The 11,152-nt window shown below is 33.1% G+C and overlaps 1 protein-coding gene across 2 annotated transcripts; it reads left to right on the forward strand.

The window, feature by feature from the left end:
* Positions 1-5,866: 5,866 nt before the first annotated feature.
* Positions 5,867-11,152, forward strand: LOC114130131 (valacyclovir hydrolase-like). 2 transcript variants are annotated; one of them, XM_027995026.2, is made up of 5 exons: positions 5,867-6,268; positions 8,054-8,147; positions 8,220-8,386; positions 8,449-8,858; positions 9,337-9,581. In XM_027995026.2, the coding sequence occupies exons 1-5, from the start codon at positions 6,185-6,187 to the stop codon at positions 9,428-9,430; spliced, it is 849 nt and encodes a 282-aa protein (XP_027850827.1). In that variant the 5' UTR covers positions 5,867-6,184; the 3' UTR covers positions 9,431-9,581. The 2 variants fall into 2 exon arrangements, with proteins under 2 accessions (XP_027850827.1, XP_050061058.1); XM_050205101.1 differs by lacking the exons at positions 5,867-6,268; positions 8,054-8,147; positions 8,449-8,858 and having other exon boundaries at positions 8,246-8,386; positions 9,337-11,152.

Raw genomic sequence — 11,152 nt, forward strand, 5'->3', positions numbered from 1 at the left:
TGCAGTTTCATAATTTTTTGCAGTCGTTTTTAATGACTTAATAACGTTCGCAGCTGTTCCAGATATAGATGATCTTAAATAAAAGAACTTTTGAACAGGTGATAACGAATCGTTCGTATGAACGAGGGCCATAAACATGTCATTAAAGGTAGACCAATCTTTGTAATCCCCCGAAAATAAAGGTATATTAATTGCAGCAAGTTTTACGACTAATGACTTTGGCATATAACTATCATAGTGGCTCGACGATCTTGTCATGTCAATTTTTTCTTCGCTGTCTGCATTATATTCACTCTTACGTATCGTAATATTATTAGATTTGTTAATTATTTTTTCACACTGCGCTACAGCTTGAAAATATAATTCTTCAAACTCGTTTCTATATGCTTCGTGCTCTTCACTCATATTAGGCATTTCTTCTTCAATTTCTGATTGCACTTTATCATACTGAAGCCATAATTCTTCGCATTTATCTCTTCTCGCTTTTATTACTGCGATATCGATATCCTCTGTATTTCCCTTTGTGGAGTTTATTGTTCTAGTTAATTTGTCCTTTAAAACACCACGGCGGCTTATGAGGACCGTGTTATCTGTCATTTTACAATAAACTATAGATTTGAGGACAGATTATACTACCAATACAACTCGCTAGACTTTAGGCTTAATATAATAGTGGAAAATACGCTACCTAACCTTATTTCTGTAACACTGTACTTGATCAGGAATGGAATTTACTTATACATTTAAAAGAATCGGTCAATAATATGGAAACTCTTACCTCTATACTTTTCGATGTATTGACAATATTTTTTACTTCGATTGATTTTCAATACTGGCCGGTACTTCCTTGATATGATTTATGAACCAATTTATATAACCAATGTTACACAGCTTTATGCATAACGCGAATGGTGATACCGCTTTATAAATCACGCTACATTTGGTCTCTGAACGACTGCACTTCGAAAAGTCACTACTATAAGTATAAATAAAACACTAAATCCGGACGAATGGACCAAAATGTTCGATATTAGATAAAAACAATAAAAAGTGGACTGTACATTTTATTTTGTTTAATTTAATTATTTTGCCTTATGCAATATAGATGGATGGTAGTACAACGTTCTAGTCGACAACTATGTTGTACAGAGACTGAGCTTACTATAAGATATAAGAAACAGATAGCAATATAATATATGTTATTAAAGTCCAGTGGCCTAGAACTATATCACGCCACCGAGTCGGACCACTGATGCTGTCTCCTGATTGGATTAGACACATCACGCTATTTCATAGACGTAGATCATCCTATTCTCCATCACGGCATGTTCCATATAAATATGTGTCCTCATCATAGATTTAATTAGAGTTAGTTAAGAGTCAGTTAGACTTAGTCAGTGTTGTCACTTGCTCTCCGGTAGTTAAGTACTTGTGCTTACGCTAACGAAAGCTTTTTCATTTATTGTTTTAACAAGTTAATAAACGTCTTAATTATCTTATTAATCTATTGTTTAACTTATATACCTCATCTCTCCAACCTATGACGGAACGTGCATTCGTCGTAAATGAAGCGTGCAGCAACCATCACTGGTTACTACAATACCTATCAAATATATATCAATATATCACATTTGCTATATGGAAAATTCTTGCAAAACACTCCAAGTACTTGCCATCAACCCCAAGTATTAAAAGTGTTTATGACATCCTTTCAACTTAATGAAAACGTATAAAAAGCCCATAATTCATTAATATATATATATAGTACCAATACTAAATTGTTCTGATTGATTATAAATGTCATTGTTATAAATTTCAAACATGCTGTACATTATTAAAATTATATCATTTACAAAGTCATATTATAAAACACTCGTTTTTTTATTTTTGTATTTATTTATTATATAAGTTATTATATATAATATATAAGCTTTGGTGTCTATGACCACGGACTGCAACAACTTTATAAATGTTCACATCTTTTTTTAAATTATATTAATGTATAAGTTATAAATCACAAACGTTTGATTAAATTGGTCTTAATTTTAATGGTAGTTTTGTTTTTTATGTTGTATAGATAAAAGGCTCCTGACAGCAGTTTTAATAATAATAATAATAATACAATTTAAAATTCATAATATATATTCAAAAATTGAATTACACCGTGATATGTTTAATTTGACAGCCAATCAATTTTAAGTCAAGGAAAAAACACGCATAGAAAACCTAGCCCTAATCATAATAAATTAATAAAGACTGACAGATTTCACTCAGAATTGTTTTTTTTTTTTTATATAGAATAATTTTATATTCTTGAATTAAAATTTAACACATCCATTAACAATGACTTCTCTAGATATTTAATGTATAGCAAAACTTTACCCGCTTTTTACAATATATACATTTATGTATTAATTCTTACGTACCTACGTATTAATTGGAAAAAAAATAGAAAGATTATCAAAAATAAAATAAAAATTGTAAAAAATTGTTTGTCAAGTTTAAAATTTGGTCAGATAATCAGGTTAAATCTTTGAAGGAGAGGAGGGGTCAGGTGAAATTTCGGTACCACTGATAGTGCCCACTGCCCAACAGTTTTTTATAGATAATTTTCTTTAAAATCCTAACCAGTAACCATAATTATTATTAAGCTATTGATTATACTTTACAATTTATCATCACACTTTATAAAAACTATAATATAAATAACAAAATAATTGACTTACCTTTTTTTGTTCCATCATAATAACGTGTTAATAATTATATTCTTTAGTCTATAATAGGTATAGGTAATATAATTTTATAAGGAAATATTTTAAACTGGACAACAGCACTTAACACGTATGTGAAAAAGTTAGGAACCTACACGTTAACTTTACAACAATTCAATTTTAACATGCAATGATTTTTAATTATAATATTTAATAATATAACTGTGTTCTCATAAATGAACATAACACCATGCCATTCATTTGGTGAATGAACGATTACATAATTAATATACTTTAAAAATTGTATAAAATAAATATTACTAAAATACGATTATAGTACAAAAATAGCATGGATAATATTTAATTTAATTAATTGATGATTTCGGTTCCAATAATAGTCATAAAATCCATCGATGTAGAAGGACAACAATACTAAAAATAGCTATTATAAATACATATTTTAATAAGACAACTTGGCTATATGGTATTACACTCACAAATATGTATAATAATACGCCAATAGGAACCTGAGTCAATTTATAAGTATATAACCTATAATAGTCCAATTTTTTCGCACTTTTTACACTATGTGATAAATGCTATAGAAATATTCGTAAATATAACAACACCTACATGAAACTGACCTATTTAAAAGGACGCTAGAGGGATACAGAACTTCATAAAAAAATTTAATAAAAAATATCCAAATAATATATATTATAAGTATAATATACCCATCTATAATGTATTACAATCAATTTTATATACAGCCCCTATTTATTTATTGTATTATTGACATTACCTTAGTTATTACAAGAATGTAAAAATTATGTAATATATTGTAGCCAATGGCCTTATAGTCGACGAGGCATTTGTTTTCAAATAAAAAAGGGGGGACGCTACACCCGCATGTGTTGTATCCGTCTTACAAAATGTAAAACTTTGCGAAAACTGTTTTGCGCGGGAAAGAACCACTAAAGCCGTAATCCAAGCTAAGCAACCAAATTTCACACTATAAAGAGGAGAATATTTATTGTTCGACGTTGTTTTTAATTTTTCGATATCACAAATAAGAAAAAAAACATTTGTATTGTTATTAGGTATTTTATTTTATTTTTTTAATTAATTTAATTTGTTTAAGAATAATATACGCTTTTCGAAAATGTTGAGTAAAATAATTATTTTACATATAGGTATTACATTTTATTGATTAATTTAGTTTAACAAATTTTAATTATACATATTCGTGCTATGTATTTAGCTGAATTAACAGTGCTCATATGTTAAAATAATTCATACCAATTTGAAGTCTGATAGACTAACTTAAGGTATTTAAAAAATATATTATAATACGTAAATATTTTATGCACAACGGAAAAAATATCAAAATTTCTCCATTTATTGGATATATTTATGAATGTCTCCAGTATTTGAATAAATTTGAATTCTAATTTTGGTTATTTTTATAATTTTATCGATTTTTTTCAAATTTTCAATCGGAATTTTATCATTGCTAAATTTACTTATTTTATTAGATTTTATCAGATCTTTTTTAAATTTTCATAAAATATTATTATATTATTTATCATTATGTATTTTAATATTTTCAAAAATTGTTTACAGTTTAATGAAAATTTATTGTATTATTTCTTGGAAATTTTCACAACTTAACCATATAATGTATGATATTACTAGTATTTTTAACAGGATTGTTTTATATATTTGAATTGATTATTCAAAGAATTTTAAATTTTCATCAGATTTTGGGTAATCACTGCCCAGTGCCCATATACTACGACATAATTTACCCTGTGACCTACTTAAGGTGGCGTTGCATAGCAAGTCGAGGGATATTTTCGATTTGTGCGGAGCGTAGCGACGGCGCCGAGGAGCGTAGCGACGAGTGCCGAAACACGCGCAGTCACGTTTTTGACTTTTTTCTGAATTTTTAATATTTCTTCGGGCGGTTACATTTTTTGTTGGGTAGTCGCGATAACCGATAAGTACCGTAAAATTACCTAAACTAATAAAACAAAGCGATAGGTAATCGCCGCGTCCGTAATTGGCGGGGCGATAAAATTTTTCGTTCCCGTGGCGGGGCGATAACAGACCAGTACCAATTGATATAAAGGTACATTATAAAATTAAAAAAAAATGTATTTAATTGGTACTGGGCTTTTTTTTCCAAGATTCATTATGAATAATATAAATTATAATATGATATCGCGTGACGAGGATTATACTATTTATACTACAGCGTGGGCAATTTTGTTTTTAATAAAAATGTTGTTTAGAGTTTTTATTTTTATTTTTTGTAAATACAAGTTTGAAGTAGGTACACATAAAAACAAAAATGTTGATACCAAAGTTAACGTAATACGACCATTTATCCCAGAGTTGTGTCATTTTAAAATGTGTAGTCTTTCAATGTTATTGATATGGAAGTTCAATTTCTTGCCATACAGGAGTGGGGGTAACGAAAAATACGTCGGCCCGTTTTTACATCATAGTCCGCGCTCCAGTATATTCTTATCTATCTCAGTGACTATAATATAGTACCTATGTCCTATATTATAATATAAGATTGATTCATTCGTGTAAAGTAGTGATAAGCCAAGCCCCTGTTGTATCACCCATAGGTGTAATATTACCGGTACTCGGTAGTAAGTACTTACGACTCGTTAAGTTAAGTTAAGACGAGTTACGACCACGATTTAAGATAACTAACACCTAAATTTTTTTCCCACTCATCCCTTAAAGGAGAAGTTTTAGGAACACTAAACAAATTAATTTTTGAATCCTTATAATGACACAAAGGTACACAACATGCCATTTTTATAATACAAAAATAACCTAGAGGATAGTGTTGTTAAATTTAATTTGTATTGAAAAATATCAAATGATAAAATATGTTTAAAGCAAAGATCGAGTAACTCTATGGTTTAAAGTTTTATTTTATCATAGACATATAAAACAATTGTTGACTGTTGTTTTTTAATATGTCTGTATTTCATTTATATTTTTCAGTTTTAGGCGGGTAAAACTAGTCCACATAGTTTTAATTTTCTCCGCTATTAGCGCTACGTCCTAAAAAAACAGCTGATTGCTAGAGTTTCATATTGGGGGTCATAAGATAAGGCATTTTATTACAGTCGATGGGCAACCATACTATCTTAAATCGTGGATCAAAGTGGATATATTACCTTGTCGTGGATGTAATATTATAATATTATATAATATCTTAGTCCGTGTTTTTATCTAACGATTTCGAGATAGTAGTTAGTACTTAGTAGTTACTACTTATTAGTTAGTACTCAACTCAACTACTATAGTACTATCTTAAGGTATTGTAGTGTTGTACCTACTATTACATAATTTATTAAATCCAAATGACTGCTGGTCGTCAAAATCGAAGCATTATCAACTATTGAAACCAGACGAAATTACAAAATAAATATAAATTATATTTAATAATGATATCTCTAAGATTTAATAAATTATTCAGAAATTGTTGCTCGCTGTACAAAAAAAAACTAATACGTCATTCTTCAACAGAGGTATGATATGCTAAAAATTGTATTTCAATTAACTACCTAATTTAGGTACTTTCTTAAAGTTAAGGTTTGTTAAGAGGACATTACACTTGAATGTGTTGTCTCTGTCTAACATCCATTATAGCAAATATTTGTTCTACAAAACTGATTTATGGTATTAAGTTTAATTTAATCATTATCTAGGGCATTTCATAGGCTTTTATTGATATGTTAATGTTTAAGTGAGTTATAGTTATATAAAATATTAACACTTTATAATGCTCGTAACACACATAAAAATTAAAATATCAATAAAAGCTTATAAGATGTCTGTAGGTGTGGTGTCATCTTATGTTTTTGCAACTGCTGAACTGCACTAAATAATTCAAAATATTGATTCTTATTACTTGACAATTTAAATACTTCTGTGATTTGAGCATTTTTTCAGTACTTAGTTAACCACTTATTAGAGTATTAACCATGTTTGACCATAGGTGCAAATAGGGAGTTATATTGGAGGGGGCTTAAGCCCCTTTAATATATTCAACAAAAATTCCCCACACCAAATTAAAATATTACTTTTTTTTATTTATTAGCTTCTAGTATAAAATTATTACTCAATGCACATATTATATTTATTATTAACTAGATAATAGGTAAGTACAGTATTAAATTTATTTTCCTGTTGAATTTGACAAAGTCATTTAATACTGATACCATGTCAATATTTATATCCTTTTCAATATTAATTAATCCTAAACTCCTAAATCTTTCTGGGAGCATTGTTGATCTCATCCATCTGTTAATCTCCAAACACACGGGCGTTATTTCAACGCACAACATTTTTACCGTGCGGTAAAGTCACAATGTACTGTCTTTGAAATATTGCACTTTATTTATGTTCCCAATATTTCATAAATCAATTAATTCTATAATTAAAATGTAAAAAAAAATTTATATTGACCATATTGTACACTTTAACAGTCATAGGGAGCAAGCAGTCGAAAACAACATTTGATTATTAATAGGTACATTCAATTTTAATATAAGAGTAAATATTGGTGGGGCTTGACCCTCCCAAACCCCACCCTATTTGCACCTATGTATTTAACTTATTAAAAGTTTTTTCTGACTTGTTAATTATACCTACAAATTACAATACTATTATATATAAGCAATTGATATACATTTATCAATATGTTTTAACTTATTCAATGATAAGTAGGTATCTCAATATTTAAAATCATCACATTTACAAGGTTTTCTGAGCTTGTATAAAAATGTTAAATCGTTAATTTTGGTATATTTATATTTTACCGGATACCCTTTTTTTTGTAATTTTTTTTTTATGTAGTTTGATAGTGAAGACAGAATTGGAGGCTTGGACTTAGTTTTCAAGTTATAGACCCATGAAGTTAAACCCTTTTTCACAACTTACTTAAATAAGTAGTTTGGTTGAAAATTTAATTAAGTTAATCGTGGTGCGGTGGCATCATCTTCGCCCACGGTGCGGAACACCCACGGTTCAACACCAACCCCCACCAAATTATATACCTATGTCCGGTATTGTATAAAAGTTCCTTAATTTTAAACTATTATATAGGTACATAGGTAAAGCCTAAAAATTAAAGTGATACTTAATTGTTATTAATTGATTACCTACTACCTAAATACTAATACTATAATATAATATACTTACTATACTTTTAACTTATAATATATCAATATATCAGTTATTAAATCTATTTAATAGTTTATTTAAAAGAATGATACATGCATAAAAAGTTTAAATTACATTTTTATTTACAGAAGCAAACCAAAATCAAAGTTAATAATATTGAAATTAATTATTTAAAAGTTGGAAATGGTCCACAGACCTTGTTATTATTGCCAGGAACATTAGGTAGTTTACCAAGCATATTAAGTATTATACAATTAATTTTCATGAATAAGTAATAAACTTTATTTTATTTAGGTTCAATATTTACTGACTTTAAGCCACAAATTGATACTCTTAATCGTGAAAAATATACAATAGTTGCATGGGATCCACCCGGTTATGGTTTTAGTCGACCGCCAGACAGAAACTTTCCACCAGAATATTTTTATAATGACGCTGACTATGCCATTTCACTTATGAAAGTATTTACATTTTTCTACTAACATTCTTAATATTTTTCTAATCTAAAATATGTTGATCTTAGTCATTACAAATCGATAAATATTCACTACTGGGTTGGAGTGATGGTGGCATCACTGCACTTATAATGGCATCCAAGGCTGTGGATAGTGTGGAAAAACTTATAGTTTGGGGTAGCAATGCATATGTTACTGAAAAAGATGTCGAATTATATGAGAAAATACGAGATATCGAAAACTGGTCTCCACGCATGAGACAACAATTTATTGAGTTGTATGGCAAAAAGTATTTTTCTGATACTTGGAATGCTTGGGTAGATTACTTTCAAGTAGTACTTAAAGAAAATGGAGGGGATATTTGTCGAGAAGCACTGTCTAAAATCAATGCACCTACTCTCATTTTACATGGAGCTCAAGACCCTTTAGTGCCTATGGAACATCCTGTTTATTTACACAAAAAAATTAAATATGGATCGTAAGTTTATAAAATTGCGTACAAAATACTAGGTTTTATTAAAAAATACTTCATAATTATTATAATTTTGAAAATATTGCATTGCATTATATTATCCAATTTAAAAAATTGTAGAATTGGTATATGATTTATATAATTTTAAATTACAATAATAATATTAAAAAAGTAGCTAAGGAGAGTAGTGACACTTAAAATTGAACCTCAAAAAAACAGAACATTTTAGAATTTAAACATCCTAAGAATGTAACTATGTAAGTGGTTTTCTAAAATAGCGTTTTAATTAGACTAGACTTGTCTAAAAACTATAATTGATTGTACTTAATCCAATTTCTTTAATATTTTGAGTTAAAAATATGTAGTATTATACATGTGTATAAATTTGTTCCAAGCATTTCTCCCCGCCTTCATGTTTTTATATACTGCTATGACCAACAACGGTGATTTATACCAAACAATAACGTTTCCATTTGTGTTTCAGGCTTAAAATCTATCCGGAAGGTAAACATAACATTCATCTGAGGTATGCAGAACTGTTCAATTCGGAAGTGGACGATTTCCTAGCCAAAGACTAGAAAGAAAAAAAATCTAATACGACTTATCGAAATAAAATAATAATAAAATGTTAGTTGAAAAAAAAAATATATATAAAATAGTGACAGTTACTACTACTATAGTATAGCAGAGGAGTTGCTTCGTCTCTACAGTCTCGGTAAACGCGCGGCCGTTGATCGTAAGGAGATATTATATTATATAGGTAATGATGGAACCAGCTGCAGTGACGCGACTGCTGACATGTCCGGAGCAATTGACATTGCTCGACAAGGAGTGGCGTTACAAGGGCGAGGGCAACGCCAACGTCGTGCTGTCGCTGCCCGCCGACGGTACGGTGGTCCGAGTGATGAAAGAGGCCGACGATTGCGGTGAGGAAACCGCGACGGCGGTGGCCGAAACGCTGTTGGTGCGATTGCGGTTTTTCTGCGCCGTCAAACGTCTGTTCTTCACCGACAGACGGTCAGTCTCCCCCCGCAGCTGTCACGTCGACGTGCCCGTGCCGAAGCGCGTGGCCGCCGAAGAGTTGCGCGAAATCGACCGGCTCCTGGGGCCGGACAGGCCGGCCGGCCGAAAGCACAAACGTCTGTCACGGGCCGCGGGTCTGGTGGCCGTGTGCCCGGACTACACGATGCTGCCGCCGGCGGACGAGCCGAGCGACGTCTGGTGTGTCGAGATCAAGCCCAAACAGGGCTGGGTGCACGAGGACGACCGCCGCGACACGACGCGCAGCACGTCCGCCATGTGCCCGTTCTGCGTCCACCAGTACCTGAAGCTGTGCCGGGGCGACGTCCGGCGGCCGAGCGCGTACTGTCCGCTGGACATGTTCTCGGGGTGCCGCGAACGGGTCCGACGGGCCGTCGGGGCGCTGCTCCAGGACCCGCAGAACAATTTGAAAATCTTCGTTGACGGCCAACCGCTGCAGGTCGCGCGCGACAACGGTTTTTTGGACGCGGCGAAACGGGTGCTGGGCGACGTGACGCGATTTTGCGAGCTGGTCGCGGACGCTCTGCTCGACGATTCCGAGCCCGACGATCCGTCGGCGGCGGACGAGCGGGACGACGACGGCGATAACGACCTGCACGGTTTCCGCAGTCCATCATCACTCGGGTGCGACTTCCGCTCGGTTCCAATGCCCCGGCACTGCGTGCTGAACGAGATCCTCGCGATGCAGCGGATGCAAACGACCGGTTTCGCGGCCGTGTGTGCCGAGTACGACGACGACGACTGCGCGCGGGATCCTCATCTGCAGTTCGGCCACGTCACCCGTCTGCGAGCCCTGCACGACGGACAGGCAGCCGTTTTGAGCCCGGTGGACGGATATCTGGTGGCCGCCACGGCACGGGACTGTTCCGTGTTCGTAACGTTCCGCCCGCACAGCAGCCGTATCTTTTTTCCGCGGACCGAGGTACGCGTCAAGGTGTCCGATTTAGACCCGAAACCGCGGTCGACTGTCGAAAAACACCGGATTCGCAACGCGGAAGTCGCGTCGGCCTACCGACAGTATTCAGTCGGATGACATACGACATAAGGTTAGGCGTGTGCCATTTTAACCGCATGTCGCGTCGTCCCCGCGCGCTGTGGTGAAGCGGTTAAGTGGAAAAGTGGGTGTGTGATGTTATATGTACGAATTACGGTCGCGCGTTACGATTTGAAATAGTATATGTTTTACTCTTGGATGTATGCTATATGATGTACTAAATAAAATATGTAACGAAGACATCGAATAAACGCCGATAACTTAA

Source organism: Aphis gossypii, chromosome 3 (assembly GCF_020184175.1).
Source record: "Aphis gossypii isolate Hap1 chromosome 3, ASM2018417v2, whole genome shotgun sequence".
Classification (NCBI taxonomy): Eukaryota; Metazoa; Arthropoda; class Insecta; order Hemiptera; family Aphididae; genus Aphis; species Aphis gossypii.

Excerpts from the sequence above, each read along its gene's own strand:
- LOC114130131 (XM_050205101.1), top strand. The coding sequence starts at position 9,616 with ATGATGGAACCAGCTGCAGTGACGCGACTGCTGACATGTCCGGAGCAA.